General features: G+C 40.3%; 1 protein-coding gene across 2 annotated transcripts in view; it reads right to left on the bottom strand.

Annotated features, from left to right (window-relative positions):
- Positions 1-24,147, bottom strand: part of faf1 (Fas (TNFRSF6) associated factor 1) — a 57,317-nt gene that overhangs the window by 5,027 nt on the left and 28,143 nt on the right. For both annotated transcript variants that reach the window (XM_051376356.1, XM_051376355.1), the window contains exons 9-18: positions 23,818-23,913; positions 23,531-23,654; positions 23,348-23,411; positions 22,820-22,901; positions 16,997-17,151; positions 12,109-12,245; positions 11,694-11,782; positions 7,791-7,871; positions 7,143-7,220; positions 3,231-3,446 (exon numbers count right to left, since the gene is read on the bottom strand). In XM_051376356.1, the coding sequence (XP_051232316.1) occupies positions 3,231-3,446; positions 7,143-7,220; positions 7,791-7,871; positions 11,694-11,782; positions 12,109-12,245; positions 16,997-17,151; positions 22,820-22,901; positions 23,348-23,411; positions 23,531-23,654; positions 23,818-23,913 (1,122 nt within the window). The remainder of the gene's footprint in view (positions 1-3,230; positions 3,447-7,142; positions 7,221-7,790; positions 7,872-11,693; positions 11,783-12,108; positions 12,246-16,996; positions 17,152-22,819; positions 22,902-23,347; positions 23,412-23,530; positions 23,655-23,817; positions 23,914-24,147) is intronic.

The following is a 24,147-nucleotide window of genomic DNA, read 5'->3' as shown; positions in this document are numbered from 1 at the left end:
TTTCACATCCATGTTGAAACAGAGTGCCATACAGCTCTATGAAGCTGTGGGTTTGAGTTATGTGGAGATTATATTATAAGAACAGTCCTGAGGAAGCAACTTTGAGTGAAACTACTTTTAAAATAAACTGCTGCAGTTCTTCCTGCGACTATGATTCTTTCAGATAGCAGGATAAGAAAAACAAAACACGCCGGTATAACAGATGTAAAATCTATTTCAATACAACACACAGGTTCTTCTGTGCCACTGTTTATTTTTCCTGCATCTCAGGTTTTGTCTAAGAATCATTCGGGCCAATTCACTGACAGAGCTGGAAGAAGGATTAGGAGAGGGTGAAATAGAGTACAGTATCACAGTGAGAAAACTAATATGCTGCTTTGACAGCGTTTGGGTGTCTACGAGCAGCCGAGCAGGAAGAACAGACTGACGATGATTATACCGGCAGTCTAAACATGTTCACCGCGAGCAGAAGGAAGAAGACCTCGGGCCTTTCAACAGTGGTTTGTGCTCAACAAGTATCAAAGAAAAAGAAGGAAATTCTTGAATGACAAGCTGAAAACTGAAACACTAAAAGTCTCCCCCTCCTTCCTCAAACTCGCTGACAGTCATAGAAACGGAGAAAGGGTTAGTTCCCTGAGCACGGCTAAGCCTAGTACAAATGATGCCAGTGTAAGGCCTGCTGTAGTGCTGAAGAGATAAGCCACTGATACCAAATGTTGAGGAAGAGACTCAGTCCAAAAATTGGAGACTAATAGACACTTATCCGCAAAGCTACGAGAAGGTGGAAAAAAAAATCATGAATCAAAGATATCTGATCTGACTCTGTTTATCTCAGAAGTTGATTTACAAATTGGAATAAACCTGTTACCAGACTTCCTAATTCACAATATAGCGCTTTCTCCTGGTCAATAATGTTGTAGTTTTAGCCAACAATGTTCGACACAACTTCACTTAATTTCCTTAAGTTGGATTGAGCAGATCAACTGATTTGTGTTCCAGCCGAATGAATGGAAATGAAATAAAGCGGGCTGACGAGGAGGGAAATAGCAAAAGAAAGAGTGACACTGCACAAAGCTGCTGAAAACTAGAAAAGGGAAAGAAGGTTTCAACAGTTGTGCAGTATTACAAATGCAATAGTGGTCTATCCTCTATCCTCTGATCCTGGCAGAGCAACAGTGAGAGCGTCTGGACGGGATGGAGGCTTTCTATGCTCCCTCTCATTTAATTACAACACAGAGCTGCAGGATTAGACAGGGGCCTGTGTTCACAGCCTCATACTGGCACTACCACTGAGCCGCTTCCCTCCTCTCTTTCCCCAAATCTCTCGCCTTTCTGTTTTCTGGAATTATCTCCCATCTTCTTCTTTTTAATATCTTCCCCACTTGTCTTCTCTATCCTTCTCTCTTTCAGACTGTTTCTCTGATTAAATCTTCTCTTTGTTTAGGCTTTTGTCTTCTCTGTTCTCTTTTTCGACTAGTTCTGCAGTCACCATCCTCTTCTCGCTTCTCTACCCCTCTAATCCTCCCATCCTGTTTTTGCCGGAATTTCATCTGCGATGCAGACACATCTTTATCTCTGTCTCAAACACATGTTTACTCTTGATTATAAAGAGACAACTGTGAATCCTTTAAGTGACAAAGTTGTGAGCGGGGCATGTGTTTGCTTGAAAATATTTGTGCATGTGTTGAAGTGTGTGATTGTGACGAAATGAAGAGTGTGAGCTACGTGTTAATGTGTGTGTTAGTTTGAGGTGTTTGTGCCCCAGTGGTCTCTACAGACTATGATGGCACACTGCCTGGGCAAGCCTACACACACACACACACACACACATACATACACACACCTCTATACAACCACCCACCACCCCTCCACATGCACTCCTCCTCTTGATTAATGGAAATCTCATTTTTGTTTCCAGCAGCATGGCTAATTAAACTGGTAGTTAAAACAGCACTCATTAGCTTGCTACCACAGAGCGCGGCGACCAAGCCCTCTAATGACTGGTTGTAGCTGACTGAGTGCTGCCGGGCGTCAGCAGAAGAGCCATAGAGAATACCACTGTTAGTGCTGACAACTGTATCCTAACACAGTCATAGTGTACTGTATTCACAACAGACTGATACTAATTAATATTCACTGAATAATACGTGTGCGCAGGTGGATGGATAAACAATTGGCTTAACTTGCCCCATCACAGGTACGAGTAAACAAAAGCAGTGATACGTCAGTGTAATGAAGACAATCATGATAAAAAGCAAAGAAGAAAAACTAAATAATCAAACATCAACAGCAGATTGTCTTAACTATTATCCCTGCTGCTCGCCACTCGCGGATATCGCCTGAGGTTCAGCCCAGGCCCAAATGGAAAAGCCAATTACAGCTGTGGATCTATCCAGCAGAGATGTGAGCTGTGGCCGAGAACCCTTCATAACCTGCTGCTACTCTTCTGCGGTACGGATGAATTTAGCACTTGTTTGTGTGGGCAGAGAACTGTTATGAAAAAACAGCACAAAATGAGATTGGACAACGGGATAATTCAAAAGTCTTTCCCTCTCCACTTGGTACGCTGCTTAGATGTGCTGGTCTTTTAAAGCCCTTTTACTGGATATATATATTATATATATATATATATATACACACACACCGATCAGCCATAACTTTATGACCACCTGGACACGCTGGTGGTAATAATGTTATGCAGTCACATACACAACAAACTGTGATGCACTGTGGGTTCTGACACCTTTCTATCAGAACCAACATTAACTCTTCCAGCAGTCTGAGCTACAGTAGCTCGACTGTTGGATCGGACCACACGGGCCAGCCTTCACTCCCCACGTGCATCAATGGTTCGCCGCTTTTCCTTCATTGGAACACTTTTGATATGTACTGACCTCTGCAGACCGGGAACACCCCACAAGAGCTGCAGTTTTGGAGATGCTCTGACCCAGTCGTCTAGCCATCACAATTTGGACCTTATCAAAGTCGCTCAAATCTTCGCACTGCCTATTTTTCCTGCTTCTAACACATGAACTCCGAGTTCACTCACTGCCTAATATATCCCACCCACTGACAGGTGCCATGATAACGAGATAATCAGTGTTATTCACTTCACCTGTCAGTGCTCATAATGTTATGGCTGATCGGTGTATGTTTAAGCAAAAGGGGTTAATTATTTTGTAAACGTGTGCTTGCTTTCTCTGTAGTAGAGTAAGATATACACCACTTACATTTCTACGAGGGAAGGTGGTGAGGAGCTTGAATTCTTCAAAGGGGTATCCCTTGGAGGCCACAAAGTCGAAGAGGACCTGGAGCTTACAGCTGCCCAGGAAACGCCTTTCCAGAAACTCGCCACTCGGTGTGCGGATTCGCAGTTTGCTGATTGGCTCGGCTGAATCCTCTTCTGGCTCTGGCGGTAGGGCCTGCTCCAATGACAAACGGATTGCCTGCAAGAAGGGGTGGAGAGAATCCAGTATTCTAGTCAGTACAGCACATTGAGATTCATATCTCTATTATGCAAATGGACTAGCTGTTCAAAGGTGGACTTCCTTGTTAGTTGAGGACAGAGGCAACATAGGAATCAAATTCTTTTGTGATCACACTGGACAGTTTTTCCTCACTTCACAAACTGCTGCATTCTCTATTACATACTAATACTTGAAGATGAATCAAGGAAAATTTAAGATATTAAGGATTATGTACACTTTTTTTTCAAGCCTATTAACATTACAAGGTCTCTATATATTTCATTAATTTTACAGTTTGTTGACAGCAGAGTCAGCGCCATGAGCAATGCTGTGACAGGTAGTCAAAATAAAAACAATATTAATTAGATCAATTAAATAAATAAACTAAAATAAACAAAATGAGCTAGAAAATAATTAAAAGGAGGACAAATGTCTTCCTGATTAAAACATTTTCTAATTCGGCTTTTTTATTTGTTTGCACATATTAAACACCATGTTAAAAGACACACAATGATAAATCTAAATGGATAAATGTAGGAGAGGAAGGAAGCCAGGAAGCTTATACAAAGTCCTCTGGAATACAAAAGAAAAAATCTGAGATTCAATAAAGTATAAAAAAAGCCACATTTCTCTGTTTATAGAAAATTTAAACCATAGATTCAACAGTAACACTAGCAGTTATGAAAATGACGACACACTATCCAAACAAGTTTGAAAGACAAGCCAAGAAGTGGATTGCAGCACTGTTGCCTGACATTAATTAAAAGAACTTCTTGTCCTGAGAATGTTATTAAATTAGTTGCCCTGTGTCTCACCCTGTTCCCTAAAGCATGGTGTAGCTCAGAAGGTTGCCAAGAAGCGTTTCAGTACGTTAAAAAACATGTATTCAGGAAGTGTATTCCTGGTGCTTCATGCTTTCTTGCTGTTGCTCAGTCTGTTTGGGAAAACTGAGATTGTGCCTGCTGAATATCTCAGTGTCTTCCACACATAGTTTAAAGTGTGGTTTCATAAGAGTTGAGAACTTATTTTATAGACACAAAATTGGCTCATCTACCCCAAAGACAACAACTAACTGTCATCTTCCACAGCAAAGCTAATCAGCTCTCCAGCTCTCCTGTGCTCCAAGAAACGCGCTTCAGCCGCTCCCTTGAGCCTTCCTCCTCTTTCTGCTCCTGCCCCCCTCACCTCCTCCTCCCCAGGCTTGTTGTTCCTGTTTGGCCAGCCGGGGAGCATATGCTGTGACAACACGCCCCGGCTTTATTTACACACCATAATGCAATTATATTTCATAAGAGTGTACAACAGTAGCTCATTAGCAGCTTCTGGTGTTGGGTGGGCAGGGTAGCACGCGTGCCACTCCGCCATCAGCTCCCTCAGGTAAAAGAGCTGATGCTGACTGAGTTAAAGGGGCCCCCGGGGACAAACTTACACACACACACACACACACACACACACAGACACACACAGACACACACAGACACACACAGACACACACAGACACACAGAGTCAACCACAGACACAAGCATAAACACCCACACAAGTGAGAGGTAGCGTCCCTAAAGAAACCACAGGACACACGTCTGGTCGAGCCTCGGGCCCAGGCTGTTCCACACACATAATCAGAAGCATCTATCCGTCCATTTATCTGCCACTCCAGCTCCGCGCGGCTAACCACAGAAAGCAAACAGATGATGGGTGTGCACCTGACAGCCACACAACTGTATGCTAAGACCCCCTGAAGGAGGTAAATAGTAAAGTCAACCAACACAGAGACATGAAACACATACACACTGCACCCCCCTGCCCCTCAATTCACCAGCTCCTATTTTCATCTCACTGTTCTTTGCACAAAGGCACAAAATCACAGAGAAAGCATTCCCACAAGCATTGTCCGCTCTCTGGTGGCAACTGATGTTTTTGTTGCGTCTGCAGTTTCTGTCATATACAGTAGGCTACTGCCTCATAAGACTCAACTGAAAACTGAACAACAACAAAAATGAAATAAATCCTGAGTTCAAAGGTAAAGCTCACATGGTAGGCTCTTCATCTTCTCAGCTTTAACATTATAATTTTTTAATATGAAAACAATTATCTAATCTGATTGATCTAATTGTATAGTATAACAATAAATCAATAAAGCAAAAATGTCTGTGGTGGACAAATGCCTCCATCAAGTAGAAATTGGGCTGCCCCAATATCCTGGCAGTCTTACATCTATTGATTATAATCTAAAAATTATATATATATTTTTAAATGAAATATATATTCTTTTATCTCTCACATTTTTTTTGCTATAGAATATATATATTTTTTAAATAAAACATGTTTGCATTCTTTTTCCATCCAAATATCAACTGACTGGTAACATTTTATTTGGATAGTTTGCCTACAGACAGCTGAGTATTTGTAACATTTCAACTGTTTCGCTTTGTCTGTGTATGTTTAACAGATTATCTATATTTATGTGACAGTGTATGAACATACCCTAACCAAGAAGTTGTTTGTGCCTAAACCTAACTAACCCTCAACCACAGCAGTGTTACAAATACTCTATAAACTATCTGTAGTGGGGCTATCCAAATAAAGGGATACCCAATTTTCTTTTCACCTGTTTGTCTGTCAGTGTATCAGTGGACCTAAGCTCATCAGAACTAGACGTACACACATTCATCCATTTTAGGTCTTAACGGTTTAAGAAACGTAGGTTGCCATTGTCCGGGTCCAGCAGCTGTTGCTGGCTCTTGTATTTATGAATATCTAGACTGTAGCACAAGCACAACACTAGTATGTTAGTACAGGAGACACCATGGAAACCATTGAGCTTTGCCAGAGAAAATTGATGCAAGTAGGAAACACAAGGCTGTAGTGGCTATTGTTGTTTAAAATACACAAACGTGCACACAGAGTTTGGTTAGTGGATTACAGTGATATAATTAAGAAGGCCCGGCCCGGCCCACTTTTGTTGTCGTCTGTTTAACTTTAGTGACAAATCACCTGAGCGAGCCGGGTCACCCAATACCTCTCAGTGCCCCCAGGCTCTCTGCTGTTGAGCAAACAACAATCAGCAAGGACTACACTGTATTACTATAGACTGTATTACAACATTGGTACCATCCTCACAGGCAATTATTGTTTTTCCTGCATGCGTGACAGTGTGTCTGCCTGTGTCTCTGTGTGTGTGTGTGCCCCCTCTACACATACAATAATTGTTTTCAAGTGAATATGTGTGTTTGCTTAGGTTGTGTGTGCACAAGCCTGTGTACATGAATTGCCTCAGTCTTTTGTTCGTTTGGGTTTCAATATGGCTATGCGCTGTGTGCTATACCAATGTAAAGCAGTTAAATAGAACAATAACTGTGTGTATGTAAGGTGACATTAACAGGGATGGGCCTCACTGTTAATTAGGATATTTCACTCTTCTGAAATGGCTGTATGCCTGTTCATCCAACACAACACACGCTTCACTGACTGGCAGGCTTCACCAAAACCACAATCTAATTGACTCATTATTGTGAAGTGAGACCAAGACAGAAAAAAAAATGACAGCACAATGGCATAATCACTGTGCTCTAGCAAAACATATCGCCGTTCAGCCTTGCACTGATAAAGTTGGAATATTAATTTAGGTAATTTGCATAATGTGTGCATGATGTGTATGTTGTTGTTCTTCTCACCTCCTTCTCCTCCTCCTGCTCCTTTCTCATCTGTTCCAAGCGAACCTGCTCGGCCTCTTCTCTCTCTTGGGCTTCTCTCTGAAAAAGAAAGAAAAGTAACAGCAGAATCAGAATCAAAATCAAAATACTGAGTGATGTGCAGTGCTAAATATTGTTACTATGTTTCCTAATTGTTACTGATCCTTTATTAGAGGTGACTTTTAGCCACTCAAGTCACTAGATCTATAATACAAGCTAATGACATGACACAAAATCTGACAAGTAGCAAATACTCCCAATTTTAAAGCTGGACTGGAATGTTTTACTTGATAAAGGACTTAAACAGTTCAATCAACAATCAATAATCAAGGTAAATGCAGAATAACTTTCTGTCAATTGACTAATCAATTATTTGAGTAATTATTTCACCCCGAGGATCACTGTATTTCATTAATATGCTTTTTGTGCTCTGTAGCATTCAAAACAACAGCAGTCACTAGTTTAGTAGTTGTAGCTTAAGTAAAGGTTTATTATAAATGCCTGTTTAAGGAAAAAGTGGTGCTTATGCTTTTTTGGTTAAACTCACAAATTACACGTACTGTCTAGTATAGCACAAATAACTCAGAGTGCACTGATTTAAGTAGACAATTCCTTTTATTTTGAAAATACCTTTTTACGGTCAGCCTCTAAAGACAGACGGTAGGCCTCGTCCTGTTCTCTCTTCACCGTCTCTCTTGCCTCGCGCTCGTCCTGGGTACAGAGAGAGAGAAATAAAGTGGGGGCCATTGACTAACAACATAATAAAAGGAAACACAAGGACAAAACATCTAAGCTGAGGTGCCGGGTGTGGGAGCCAGAAAGAACCAAGCAAAAGAAAATGCAGCATGTCAAGTGTGGTTACGTACAAACACCAGGTATGAAAGAGTAGCACCAGAGGGGAATTCATTGTGACCAGGCTGTCATTTACCAGACCCCGAGCCTCTTTCATGTTTCCTCATCTCAGTTTCACCATCCCTTTCTCTTTCATTCACTCTGCCTCTCTCTTCCTGTTTGTACAGAGGGTAGGGGACAGGCGGCCCTTCTCTTTCTACCTGCTGTGGCTACAAAGTGTTTTATAAAGACTGGGACTAAATACGAGTGTCCATTGTGTTAACAGTGCACAGCCATTAGTTTTGTATTTTCTGAAGGCCCATGCTGTGTGCCAGCCCGGACATGGCAAAGTAAGCTTATTGTGATGATCAGAGGGCTACTGTGCAGCTAAAGAGTGGTTAAGCAAAAGCACAGTGTGTATTGTTGTATTCAATCAGGAAAATGCAAAGGATACATTTGTGCTTTTGGCCCGCATAATAGATGAACATTGAAAGGAAACTGTAAAAGAATGGTAGAGAGGGACAAAAGCATCAAAAGTGGCTACCTTCAATAGACTGGCCCTGAGTCACGCAAACAAGTCGCACAGTAGCTCATGTTTAATACTCATTTTATACTGTTGTAATGTGTTCTCAAATGCATCATCTGCTATGAATGACCTAATGGGCGGGAGAGGTATGACATGAAACATTAATCTACCATGTATCTGCTCAGACTCAATGTGATTTTAAAGACCTTATCTTTTGAGGAAAAAAAAGAAACACATATATATCTTGGCTACTCATCAGGTTGGTTTTATTAAAGTCCTATTTTAATGGTTAGAAGTCACTGTCACTTCATAGCAAGAAGGTCCAGAATTAAATCTTGGCTCTGATCCTCTCTGTGGACCTTGCACATTATTATTTTGTTCCCCCTGGGTGTTTCAGTGTCCTCCAATACTAAAAGAGCTTGGTATCAAGTTTAGTTCCCTTGACCAAAACTAAACATTGGTTATTTTTGGCTGCTCTTCACATAAAATGCTTGTGAAATGGCCTGACCCGAAAATGGCCTGTAGTGCTGACAGATGCAGACCACAAAACCTGCAGTGAGTCGTCAGTCGGTTACTAACTACTAAGCTAAAACACAGACAACCATAGGAATGAGTGGCGAGTCAGTAAGGTTGGTTGAAGGCACAATGTGGCTGTCCAGCTGCTCCACTTCCAGACAGACACAAAAGTCACTGTCAGATAGGAATGTCTAGGCTGTGTGGATGTCTGTGCTTGTGTCTGAGTTTGTCTTTGGAAAGGTGAGGTGGGAAAAATAGAAAGAAGAGAGAGGGAAGGGATCTAGAGAGAAAGGGAAATTCACCAAACACCTTAGAGCTGCTACAGTAAAGATGGGATTAGTCCAGTGTCAAGGTTGACTTCACTTTGAAGATGGGATAGATCCTGTCAGATACAGGATATACTAAAATCATGTGGTTACTGGTACTAATCATGAATAATCACACTCAAACATTATGCTTTCAACATCACTTACACTCTCCACGCTGTCTTCTTATGACATTTTCACAAAATATTTCCTTCTGGCAGGCCACGCCTGGGTAATTATCACACTTTAATACCGTTTCAGAACAGCTTTACTACACTCTTATGCCATGGCAAATCTGATTTCCTATTTCTCTGACAGATCTCAAGCCAGTTGTTGCAATGCTTATAAAAGAAGTGATACTAATGTGGTAATAAAATACAATTATTTTGTGCAGATGGTATGAAGAAGAAAGATAAAGACAAAATTATCTTGTGCTTTCTAAGCACAAAAAACAAATCAGCCTCCAAGAAAAGAAAAGTGTAATTCTTGTTTAGTTATTTAGTAACCAGTCAGGTCATGATTTAAATGTACATTTTGCCAGTTTAGTCTTGGCAAAGTTCTTGTATGGCAGCTTGCGTTTAACATATAGTTCTCAAATGTTGTCTAAACAAAATATATGCTTCTATTTATCAAAATAAAGATGTGAGAAAGTATCATTTTGGTATCTGTACTCAGGTATTGCATTGGGACTGATCTGAAACATGTACATACTCTGAATACCACTTCTTGTCACTTCTTGTCGTTAATGATTATTTGATGTGTGAAAAGAGTGACAAATCCAAAATGAAGCCACAGCATTGTGGCAATAATAACAACACAAAGGGAATAGCTGTCACTCGAAACTCAGTAACCCACCTGAGGAAGTCTAACCCTCAGGGTGTGTGTGTGACAAGATTCATTCCTTAACCATAGTTCCCATAACTGAAATGCTAAGACTACTCACGTTAGCATTGTTAGAGAGGCTGTTTGGTTGACTGACTTTTAAACCCCTAATATGGTGTGACATCTGTCATCTATAGATACAGTAGTCAAAAAGAGGCACAACAATGTTAGAGAGAAAAGTGTGGGAATAAGAGCGACTATGACAAAGGATTTCAGAGCTGACACACACTGCACAGACCAAAAATAATTCAAAAAACACTTGTTAGTCTACAAAGAATATATTCTCTATTGTTACTAATTCCTAAACCTCTGACAATAAGTTATTAAAGTGAAAGAGAAAAAGGGAGGATTACTCTACGTGTTTGGACACAGTCTGTCTTTGCTTGTTTGTCACTGAGTAAACATATCCGTAAGTGGTTAAGAAGGTTAGGTCAGATGTAAGTCACTGTCCATGACATGAAAGACTACCTCCAACGTTCCCTTACTTTCTTGTATGGAGTGTGTCCTTCAATGTTTGTTCACTTTCTATTAGAGTAAAAGAGGTAGTCGACAGACACAGAGCAGCACAGTGGTACCCACACACTGACGTGAATGGGAGATGAGTCTGAGCCCTTTACCTATTCAAAAAACCTGTAGTTGGCCATCAAACTAGAACTAAAGGGGAATGAGGTATTCTTTGCTTGTCATTGCAAGTATGCCACAGTGTAACAATGCTGTCTGATCTGTCCCAGCATGTTGCCATTTATCTCTTAAGCAGGATGTAAAAGACTGGCTCAAGCGTTGAATGTGGCTATAGTCATGGGCTAAATCTAGGAAATTAAGGTTAACATTAGTTAGTAATTAGTAGTTGTTATTTTTATTAGTTTATGGTTTGAATTAGTTATTTATTTGTACATATACGTCTTCACAAGTACAAAACAGAACCTATTCCAACCTAATATGCATAATAATAAAAAAGATACCAGAACTCAAAGGGCCCTAATGACAGTTGGACCCTGTCTGAAATACACACAAGGATAATAGACCCGATTAAAAGTGTGAGTTAAACCCCAAAGACCCAAACACAGAGAGGACACCAACACTGACAGCAGCAATTGAGGAGCAGCCAAGGTCAGAAAAAATACATGTCATTTTGTCTGGCACTTTAGTAATTTAACTGTTACCATTTCTACGGATGTCGACACTGATGACAGTCCTGACTTCCTCTACAAACAATTGGTGTGAGGTCTGCTTCGCTCTAAGAATGCAAACTTGGGTTTTTGGTTTGGGATATTAGCAGGGATGGGCGCTTATTTCTGTCAACAACATTTACGGCTGTTTCCTGTGCTGTGCAAAATGCTGTGCTGGAACGTGTCAACATTACTTCTCCCTGCCATTGAAATCACCAATAGAAAGTTAAGCATTTATTAAAAAAGATTTTTCATGTTTAAGAATCAGAGCCTGATTTGCATCCCGACTGAACCCAAATCTTACCTCATCTTTTATGTCCTCTTGTTGTTGTGCTGTGAAGATCTCCATTGCTCCCATTAACCTCATCATCAGCTCGTCCACTGTCGTATTGCCTGAACATAAAAAAATACATCCATCACAACATACAGTGTGCTATTAAGTTATTTTTTTTGGCCTTTTCATGGCTTTACTGGATAGGACAGCTGAAGATTGACAGGAAAGGTGGGTAGAGAGAGAGGTGATGACACGCAGCAAAGGGCCGCAGGTCGGATTCAAACCCGGGCCGTTGCAGCAACTCCGTATATGGGTCGCCAGCTCTACTGACTGAGCTAACTGGACGCCCATACAGTGTGTAATTTAATATTTTTTTACATTAATTACAGAAAAATATATCTGTAGATGTCAGTGTTCATCATATTGTTAATAAAATCGTAATTACCTTGAATAACATTTAGAACTTCATTGGATGTGCGTTTTCCCATGACTATAAGAAGCAGGGGGAACTGGTCTGTCTTGTATGTCCGTATAGTCTGTGTCACCACACTGCCAAAGTGCCTCGTACACATGGTGAGTAGTCTGGAAGACAAAGAAATAATCACATTCAAATCCATTTCCTTTTTTATTCTATTTAATTAACGTGATACATTTTCTTGGAAATCAACACATAGATATTTGAGCACTTGTAGTTTGAAAAAATAAATAGACCATCAAACAGACACATACATACGAATGCATGTACACAAATACACACACAAACATTTTTGCAAGATGTGGAAAACGAGGCGAATACACCAGCTTTTCCAACTGCAGCAGAAAAGAGAAATACACACAACTCGTGGCATTAAGGACTTTAAAACCAATTCTGCATTTTCTTATTCCATCAGAGTGACATGCTATCTCAATTGGAACCGTAGATGAATTAGTATTCCTCACCAGACACCCAGAATTGATAGGGCAAGAGAGGATTTCTTATTCCATTACAAAGACAGAACTTTTTAAATTAACATTTCAGAGAGGGAAAAGGGTAGCAGGCAGCCGGGGCCCCCGCCAAGCTCCCTGTAAATGTCATAATATTAATGAATTGCTATAGACTGAATGCAAATATAGATTAGCTTTTTCTCCCGCCTTTTAATAAGATCTACTTTAATAACTGGCTGGTAAAATAGAGAAGTAATGGAATGGATGGAGGGACAGCGGGTCAGAGGAAGAACATAGATGGAAGGTATGCTGTCGGAGAGAGGGGGTGTAATTCATTAAAACATAAAGCCAAAGCTGAGGGAGCTACTTGCAGACTTTTCAAACTGTGAAATTGAGTACTTGAGCTCATTGTGGTAGTTTTTAAAGTAATAATCGTTCCCGTACATGCTGCAAATATGAAACAGACGGACAGACTGAAAGATCAGAGAAAAATGAGAAAGCTACAGCACCTGAGCTCAAAGCAGAACTGAATTTAAGAAATTTTAGGAATATAAAGCTAAACTTTTCAAAAAGCTGAACTTTGAGTGACCCACGTCTTGCAAGGAAGAAGTTGGGTACCCTAAATCCTACTAGTGATCATTTTGTCCTGACATTTGTCCCCTTTCAGACCTCGACCCAGGCAGACCATAACAATAGCCCACAGGGAAACTCTAACCTGTAATGAAAGGCCAGAGAACAATGGACACTAACTTGAAGGGTAACCCAATCTTAAATCTCCCATCAAACACAAGCCAACCTGCTTTGGTTTATATCTCAAAACTAAGGAAGTCAGTCCACCACAGTGAAAATCATCATCACAACATAAAAACTGCTTAATCAGGAAACTCAGCCTAAAACCTTTATGTATCCACTATAACTAAAAATGATGATGAATGAAACGATGTAACCGAAGCACTTATGAATCTACCTATAGAACAAGTATGGACACCACACTGAGGGCAGAGGAAGTCAAGCTACTGCAGAAACTAAGGTGAACAGTTCAGCATAGTCTCATCCACCCATAACATAACATGGTAAAGAATGTAGCCTAGTCTGTACGAGACCTGTGGCCTTTAAGATCCTTCAGGGGTAACTAAATGTAGAGGAAACACCTGCACGGTACTTGCAGCTAAGGTGAGTTTAAGGCTCTGCTTCGATGGTTAATGTGATTGACAGCTTCTAATTTGTCACCCATCCCATTCCCCCTCTCTCACTGCATAGCCAGACACCTAAAATAGTTAATGTTTCCCTGGTCTGTCACATCGCATTTCTTCACATCAAAGTAGTGCGTGAAGATGCAAGTAGACTGCTTAGACCTGACATTTGCTCCACCGAGCAGCTGATGAGTCAGGTTAGTACAGTAGCACTGCAGGGAATGTTTTTGCCAGCCATCTGTATGGGAGTATGTATGGGAACCGGATGCTCTGATAGCTCACTGTGTCATACACACTTTGTTTCAGAGCAAACATGGACATGTTTTGATTTGAAAATGACATTTTGTTCTCCCTCTGAACCAGTTATGTTGTCACCTTGGAGGATGTCAAGAGGAGAAGTCAAGCGTACGGAACAGGTTTGCAGGTTGGTTTGTGCTCTTAGTGGTAAAGACACCGACTTACATTCAAAGGTCATTAACAATAACATGAACACCTGTAATTGCTGGGCCATTGTACTGGACTGCACTACACTGTACAGGAGTTCATATCATCAAGAATTAGCAAGAATGTGGAATAAAATGCGTAACATATTTAAGGAAAAACATTTCACACTGATCAAATGATCTACTTTCAGTGCGTTTATCTACAGATAGTTTCAATGTTTGTTATGTTCAATGACAGTACAGCGGCGGTACGGTATATCAGATTCATTTCCCATGGGTAACAATTACACTGGCATCCAATCAGCAGAACTGCATTTATGCATAATTAATCATTTAACTGGGAGGCCTGTGAGAATACAGAGCAAAGCAACAGGCACATTCCAATATCAGCAGGTTCCACACACACACACACACACACACACACACACACACACACACACACACACACACACACACACACACACACACACACACACACACACACACACACACACACACACACACACACACACACACACACACACACACACACAAAATTAGGATACCTTTCTAACGGCCTGTGTGATTGATGCCAATCACCAGTCATTTTGGATCAACAAGAGAGCGTGAGAATGCAGAGAAGCAGTGTATGTGTGAGCGTGCATGCGTTAGCAGCAAAGCTGTGACTAGCTGTGTGTGATGAAAAGCTCCAGATGTTGCCTGCCTTTTAATGTGCAATAAAAAGGCTCAGCTGGGGCAAAAAGCAAAGGAGGCCAATGGAAGAGAAAGGAGAGTGGAATGAAGGAAGGAGGGAATTTCCTTAAAAGAAATAATGGAGGGGTTAGGTCAGGGTGCGAGTCTTTCTTAAATGGCTGCTACCAGAGGGCAGGCTTAACTCTGGAGAGTTGAGGGAGCGGGATAAAGAGAAGGGAAATAAAGAAAGATGGAAGGATCAGGAAGGAGACAAGAGGAGAAGGAATAGATGTAGCAGAAAGATGAGGGGAAGAAGGAGAGAACTGAGGCTTGTCACAATGGTAATGAGCAGAACCTGATCAAAGCCGCAGTAGGTCCAAGTTCACCTCCACCTCTCCACAGTTCAACACTTGAATCTGCAGGGAAACTGATCGTCCATAACACACTGCAGACTAAATTTACTTTCAAATTCATTTCCAATATTTTTCTACAAAACTTACAATCCAGATCTAAATATCCATCCTGGCAGCAAGACCTGTTTAATAAACAGGTGTCGCACAGACCTGCCAGTTTCCAACACAGACTGCTGGAGCTGCACCAAGCGTTTGAGCGTAAATGGAGAGATAGAGATGTTTGGGCTCCAAGGGAGTCCTTCGTCTCCCACTGACCCTCTATTCAGACAGCTTAGTCAAGATTGCCCAATCAAGGGCCTCACCATGCAAACACAACGCCTTTTGTTAGCATGCAACCTCAGAGCTTCAAAAAGAGAATGAAGTTGAAGAGAGAATGAGAGGGCAGAGATACGGGTGTGAGCAATGGAGTGAGAGTTGAATGCCAGCAATTAAGGACATGTCCACACTAACGTGAATAGATTTGAAAACGCTGTTTATGTGTCAAATGAGGTTCCATCCACACTAACATTTTAGATCACTTTTCTAAAAGCTTGCACTCCACACTGAAATAACAATCACTGAGGGCTTCTAATGGTAATAACTATATAAATGTATGTAACAGGATGGGGCAGATAAAAAATTAAAACTACATTAACCTCTAACAGAAGTATAAAAAAAAATAGTAGAACAGGATAGTAACTGATCTTTCAAAGGGTATTTTGGGAGTTTGCAGAACCCTCTGCACACAATCAAATACATTCCATATCCTCTTTATTAGATACAACTCCTCCAGACAGTAAGTAAATAAAACGTAAGAATTAAGCTTGCAGTCAGAGCTTAGAGGTTCATGCAATGCATGCATGCAGTGCTAAATGCAGTACGATTCTCATAAGTGCCAGGCTCTCTAAGAAGTCCATAGAATTACTTTAGCGTTAAAATGCCAATTCATTTTTTAAAACAACTTTCTTATAGTTGTATAGTTTTCATCAATACCAACCAATTGATTATCAAACTGTTTGACCTTCATTACGAGACTCAGAAATCACAGAATCCCACTGGACAGCTTTATGTGTGAATGTATGAGTTATTGCAATTTGAAATATGGGGAATCATTTAAATGTTTGCCTTTGTTTTTAGATTTAAATATTTTACTTGATAACTTCTTTAAACTACACTTAGACATGACCAAACCTTCCTGATCACTTAGCAACGTTTTGTGGACTCTAGCTTAAAACTGTATCTAGTGTTTGTATTGTTGGCAAAACTGAAAACTACCTGGTACTGCAGTTATAGCAACAGGAGCTGACACAATAAAAGTAAAACTCAACACTACAATGCATTTAAATACTAGCAAAATACTGTAAAATATTACTTAGAACTGTCACAAAAGTATTATTTAAAGGAAGAAATATTATACTTAAGTGTTACTATTATTGTGTCCACCACAAGTAGGTATACAGAATAAAATGGACATTCTATGTGTTATGGCTCTATTGTATTAGTCCAACATGGTTAAATAATAATAATAATAAAAGTTATATCATACAATAGGTAAACAAAAGAATCTAAGTTGTGCCTTTATTCATATCACAACAGCAATATTGACTAAAGACACAGAGATAGGGGAACAAAATACAACATAACATAACTGATAAATCCTGCAGCTCTATGGACCTGCAAGTCGTCTGAAAATAATCAAACTCTGGTACCTGGCTTTGTTAGCTTCTTTAGTGACATCCCAGGCCCATGTAATGAAGTTCTGGCTCAGGTAAGAGACAATGGAGTCAGCACACATCATTTGGGAGCAGAAGACGTTGCTGAGTACACTGTCATCATTGTGGAGGTAGATGGCCAGCAGCTTTCTCTGTGGAGAGGAGAATTAGAAGTTAAAGAAAGAAAGGATGTGAGCAAAATGTACCACTGGTTCCCTATGGGCATTTGTCTAGCTGAAGTGGAAAGGCCATTCCATTACTTGATTTTTTATTTCATTTTTTTCCATTGGGAGTTGATTCAGTTTCAGGGGAAACAAAACAACAAAGAGTACAGTTCACTGTTAGTAGATGGTAGCACAGCTTTTGTGAAGTTTGAGGAAAAGAGACTTACAAGATTACAAGTTTAATAAACACAAATGCCTCTTAAAATAATGAAGCGTTAATTCAGTTTTTTTATTTACTTAAAAAATGCATTGCTCTTAGATCTCTGCTGAGACCTCACAGTCATGTGTGAGTGTGTCTCATCACTGGAGAGACATTTCCACATTACATGACCATAAAATTACACGAGAGACCACTGGGTGCAGAGCCAGCATGACTTCCACAGACCACTGCAAGGCCACAACTGGCAAAAAAAGCAAATACCACGCAAAATCAAATGGAGAGCGGTGTAAATAAAACTTCTCTTGGAGGCGACGAAGATATGGAGAAAACAAAACCGACAAATCACTCTATTTATTTTACACCAAATGCCAGCAGCCTGTTCAGGTTAGTAGCGGCAGGGCCAGACAATATTGACGAAGCTCCAAATCCAAGGATATTGACACCATCATATAAGCCTGGCAGATTCTCCCTACTGACAATCTAATTAAAAAACAAACACACCCACAAACATAAAAGGTTCCAGGGGACAATGTTGGAAATAATGCTCTCTAAATTACATGTCACTTCTCTTGCTATAAAAGAACAAATAAGAAAAACTCTCTCGGTCTCTGCTTAGTGCATTTTTAACCATGGCTGTGAAGGGGGAGTCAAGAGGTCTGTTTCTCAGGAGCAGTAATCTAGGCTACGCACGCCAAAAAGCAAAAAATCTACACAGGGCGTAAAACGTGAGGGGAAGTGAAAGAAGAAGTTGTGCTATACTGTGGCCTGTGTAGAATGGGAATGGGAGAGCACTGCTGTGTTTGCTCAACGATTAGTGCTTTAGAATAATCTCCAGGGCTCCTAGAGAGAAGGAGCTGGGGACTCATTCATTGGGCCGATTCAACGGCCTGAAAAGATTAAACACTCATGCTGAGAAGACAAGCAAATTCAGTCTTGAGAGAGGAATGAGTGTGAGGGGAGGGAGAGTTTTACAACATGAAAAAAAAAAAAACAACCTGATACACGCTCAAACACTGACGTCCCGACACACACATGCGCAGATGCACAAACTTAACCGTGTGGTACCCTAACTCACACACATGCATGCTCAATTAGAGCAAGTGTAAAGACTAATCAAAGTGGGCATTTTGGCAAACTGAACTCCTTCATCTTAGTTAAACTGTCCATACCCCTCTGTTCCCTCTCTGCTTTCAAGTCAGAGCTTTTGTATTGCCTGTCTTAGCAGGGAGGAGCAAATCCCTCAGTTCAGCTAAATTACTAGGTCCAACCTGAGCTAGATAGTGACCCCACAGCCCCTTCCACACACCTGTTCACCTAAATCTAAGCTTGCTTTGTGTGCGGGTGTGTGTGTGAAAGAGAAAGAGAGAGAGACTAAAGACGCAGTAGAACAGTGTTCCCATTGACTCAGCGCTGACTGTATAATCAATGTTCCTCTTACTCTGAAGTTAGATCGTTAGAGAGTTTTTGTCATCACCACCTTTAATAAAATAATTATACATTTTCATCCAAATTTACAATTCCAGTATTTTTCTAGAAAGACAAAACCACATTGGCTTGAACTGAATATTTTGTGTTGTGGTGTCCCCCCCAAATAAGGACTCTGGAAATATGAGCATCTGGTTCACTGTACTGCAGCTACAATACAGGGTTTTGACACTATGAATTCAACAGCACAGTAAAGGCCTGTGTCTGCCTGTATCCTAGCTCTAATAGTAGCTAGTAATCTGTTTACAACAGTCAAATTTAGTCCCAAACATTGATACTTAAATTCATTAATATCCCTTTGCTTCAGATCATTCCAGTTCGCTACTTTTTTACTACTACTACTACTACTACTACTACTACTACTGATTAAAACCATTTAATTTCCCTTATCTAGAGGACGTGGCATTTTCTCAAATTACATTAGTACAATTTGAGTTTTCATATGACTTCAATTATTAAAACATTCGTAGATACGTTTTAAAGGATAATCCTTGATGAACCTGAAATATACATTTAGTCACACTTATACCATTGTCACTTGCCAAATTTGGGAACATGCACTCTTCAATGGAAACTTAAAGTTTTGAGTATTAACTTTTAACTGAAATGACACTACCCTCCAGCCAATCATAATGAGGTATTCTTTTGGCCATGGAGTAAAAATATATTTATCTTTCTATGATGTTTCCAAAATCACCTTTCTGTACAGTGCTGGTGAAATGATGCAACAAGGCCAACAGCAGGTACATAATGTCTTAGAGTATGACTATATGATATATATATATATATATATATATATATATATATATATATATATATATATATATATATTATATATATATGGTTTACCTTATGCACCTTTCCAGTCACCCTAACTCAGCATTGCCACAAAGAGACAAACAATATATATGTGACATTATCAAACAGTCTGGAATTTCTTTTTGAAGCTTTTTTTTTTTTTAGCAAACTTGACGGGGAACTCTAGGGTTCAAGTTGTATCTTTTTCCTGACAGACAGATAATGGTTTAATCAAAGGTGTGTTTTCTGTTTAGTACGGTTCGATATGTTTAACAGGACCAGAGGAGACCAGTGAATGAGATAGAGACATGCACAGAAAGGTACAGAGGGAATGAAGTCCAGATAGTGATTGCTATACAGATGGCAGGCTCAGTCTGGAAAAGCAAACACTTCAAAATGAGGAGCTCAAATGACCGATCTAATGACCATAAACACACAGTGGGAAAACACATTCAGATCGATGACCAACCACACAGGAAGCGCTTCACACCCGGCTGAAAGCACCTCTTTATAAAAGAAACTCCATCAAATGTTGAACTTTTTCAAAAGTGTGATTAAACTAATCAAATGAATTGCCATCTTTGAATTACATGCTTAAAGCTCAGTATGTATATTTAGGCTATGCAAGCTCCACCTCATATACTGATAGTTGAGAGGATAAAATGTAGGTGATATATATTCACATATAGGGACGTTCATTCCTTAGTTTCCTGCATATTTGCCTGCAACACTCTACATTAATTTAACTGTTATTCCATGTATTTATGCATGAGAGTGATCATTTCAGGTGCAGTCAATAAACCGTGACTTAGTGTTCTGATTTACAGCCCTAGATCTGACATATACGCACATCTATATGCCATATGCCATTCTGATTCACCAGTGCTCTTTCCTCTTGACTCTGCAAGGCTATTGCTGGGTTTTAAAGCGGATACTTGGCAGTGATAAATCCCTGAACTCCCCTTTCCAGCAAGGCTATGAATTTTGATGTGTCTTTGTGTGTGGCAGACAGGAGAGGAGTGGAGAGCGGAGGAGAGTGGGGTTAGAGTGATTAACCACTGCGTTGATGGGGATTTAGTGAGGATCGTGGTTAGTGATGGGTGGCCTATCTCTCTGTACTCTCTGACTAACCACTGATCCCCAAGAGGGTTCAGCTCAGCTCAGCTCAGCTCTGCAGCCCAAAGCATTTTCATTAAGGATGGATTGAGTCTATCTCAACAGTCCCCCAACACACACCTTCAGAAACACTTCATCAAATGTAGTGTTTTGCTTAGTGATTAGCCTCTCCCAGGCTTTGAGAGTGAGACTGATTCGTCTGTTTATAAACCCACCGAGTAGTCCCCTTTCAGTCAAATCTGCCCTATTCCAATATCCCCTTAATGAAGTATGCTTTTTCTACAATGAAGACACAAAAACTAGATTCCTTTCCGAATGGAAGCAAAGAGCAAAGCATAGGATGGCTGGATAGATGGAGGAAGGGACGGTGTAATCGTGCACATATGCTACTGTGTAATGAAACCGTCAAAAGCAGCATGTTTTGGCCTGTCGTCTAGGACGCTTCTGACAAAACAGGACAAACACAGAACAGATCAAATAGCTTCTGTTTTCATGCTAAATTCTTTGCACATATCCAGCTTCCCTAAAGCCATTCTAACCACGGCACAGTTGGCAGACTAAATCAAGCTCACCCAGAATAAAACATAATACAGTGAAAATGAATACTATTTCGCCCCTGCGCTGTGTAGAGCACAGTGGTACAATACAGAGTGTGTGAACACCAGGGAGACATCGGCCATATTGTGCTGGCTTAGGAGAGGAGATCAGCTGGGAAACAGGCGAGACGCCAAGCTTCACTTTAGGTTTTTTCCATCTCGGTTTATTTCACACTCTTTCCATCCCTTACCCCTATCCTGCAATAGCTCATGCTTTTATTCCTCTCTTATTTCTCACTCTGTCTTTCACTTTTTGCACCCTTCTCTCCTTTCAGACCATGTTCTCTGTTTTATGCCCTTACCATCATCCATTTCACCCTCCCTCCCTCTCTGTGTGCCTGGTGATCTGAACCCCCCTAACATCTTGCTGTGTCCTCACAGTCTAATAAGGCTGTAATCCACACAAGCTGTCAGTTGATACAAGCATCCTTAAAAGGACAAAAGCCAAAAAACAAGGGGGGAAAGTGGACAGCTAAAAATAAAGCCTCAGCTGTCAGGGTGAAAATTTGATGAGGGTTTTGATGAAATTATATCAATGTGGCTATAAAGCCTTCTCCACACAGCATGACACAATGAGTAGGCAAATGACAGTAAATACTGTATGAAAAAGAACTTCAACGTGTCTGTTGGTTAATTTTATTTCGTTCCTCTTTGCCAGTTCAGTTTGTCTGCATTTGGCATATGTTGTTATCATTTTTGAGACTGATCCTTTTAGTGGTTATAAATACTTCTAACTGGCATTTGGCCAAATATTTATAGTCATTATTAAGTTACTTCAGAGTTAAGTTAGTTTCCTCTTGATGTTTAGATCGTTTGTCTACTCCCTGTACATGTATTGGTCCTTATGCATCTCTGGCTTTACCAACTGTGTTCAACCAACAAAAGCTCTGTGTCAAAAGGCAGCATTTCAGGGGATGGAAGTGGTGACAACACTGAGGGTTCCAGCAAAAAAAAAAAGTTAACCACAATATTGACGAAAACCAGAAAATGGTTCTCAGGAAAGGAATATCCACTGTACAATTTACTGCGGCCTGAAAAACAGTAGACTAGGCACATGCTGGTTATAATACTGACCACTGTGTCTTAAATTCCCACCAGCTCAGTAATTAAAGATATGATATGAGAAACGCAGTATCTCCCTTGACAAATAGAGAATGAATAATACCATATCCTGCTCGGTCTGTGTTCCTCCTCTTTGTTGTCTTAAGCAAAAAACAACTGCTCAAAAAAAAGCAGCGACTGAACGACACCAACCAGAAATTACATCAGTGTTATAGGATAAGTCAACATTGGTAACATCTGTCCCTCATATCTTACACATAGTCAAAATTAAAAGTGCAAAATATAAAGAGACAAAGGAAAATAGGATTTTGTTACCTGTTACAGTATCTAAATAAACCAAAAACCTTCCTTTAAGGCCCCAGTCAATCAGCTTACTTACATCTCTGGCTTTGCCATAGAAGGCTTCTTGAGACGCTGCCTCCAAAGACCCAATGTAGAACATCGGGTGGGTCTCTCCATACCTACAGAACACACAAACATAAACGCACTGTTATCTGCCAGCCTCCTTTGATTTCAAAGTCCTTTGAATAAATACCTTAAGCACCTGACGCTTCAACCTTGCGAGGCAGCTGGACTCACAAGATCACACAAGAATCAGTTTATGCATTACAGTGGTGGTGGACCAATCAGCATCCTTTGAGAAAGTACTGGTAGCTACAGAGGGCTGAAAGTGACGCAGCAACAAGACACTTCCCATGCAGGTTAGTGTAGATGCTGCTAACATCAGTTATACCAGAACTGAAGAGTATTTCTTCACTGAAAGAAGAGCAAAGAATGGTTTGATGATCTGATTGGTTAAAGTCCCCCCTGTGATGGTGATAGATAGATCATTCAATCACCTGCTAAATATTTTTTGAAAGTGTCTGCCTTTTTTCAAACTGTTTCCATAAATGACTTGTCAGCTCACCTTGAAGAAAATTCGGCAGTAAAGTGCAGTAAGGCATCAGCTTCATTCTCACTATTTTCTGGCACTGTAAGGGGACAAAAGCAAGTTTATGGTCAAGCTTTGGAAACGTGACTGGCATTTAATATAATACCTGTAGCTACAATAAAGAACTCTAACAATATTAAGCTGCTCCACTGTACGTACTCATAGGTGCTTTCCGACAGGTAGAAGAGCCCATTCCAAACATCTCTGAATCATCCACACCAAACTCTGATGCATCCTCAAAATCATCCCCCTCGCTGTCACTGACCATATGGACATCTGCGCACTGTAAATATAAATTATTCATTAATTACCAGACTTATTTCAACAGAAGCAATTGACAGAAGCATTTTGTTACCATGTTTTATGTGTTAGCATGTATACACAGCGCCCTGATAGACATTAATCCACAGCATAGATGCTTAGAGAAAGAGTGTTTGTGTGTATACCTCTTCTGTGGGCTCCTGGGAATTGGCTGGTGAAGACCTTCGACAAACACTGAGGTGATGGCAAGGATAGCTGATTCCAGAGACAGCTAGCGTCATCTAAAAACAGAAAAAATAATGAAAGAGTGATTAACTCTAGTCTAATAAGCAACCGGTTGTGTGAGATCTTAGACCATATGTCATTACTGGCCCAATCTTAGCCCACTCAAAGTTACCATCCAGTTATATTGAGTCCTATCATCAGGGGGAGTGAGTGATGGTAAACAGTACTACACTTTAGACTGAACTATTGTTCTAATCAGAACAAGACCTCACAACTGACTCTCAAATTGT

Source organism: Dicentrarchus labrax, unplaced genomic scaffold (assembly GCF_905237075.1).
Source record: "Dicentrarchus labrax unplaced genomic scaffold, dlabrax2021, whole genome shotgun sequence".
Lineage (NCBI taxonomy): Eukaryota > Metazoa > Chordata > Actinopteri > Moronidae > Dicentrarchus > Dicentrarchus labrax.
The sequence above is the reverse complement of the archived record's forward strand: the minus strand, read 5'-3'. Positions and strand labels throughout refer to the sequence as shown.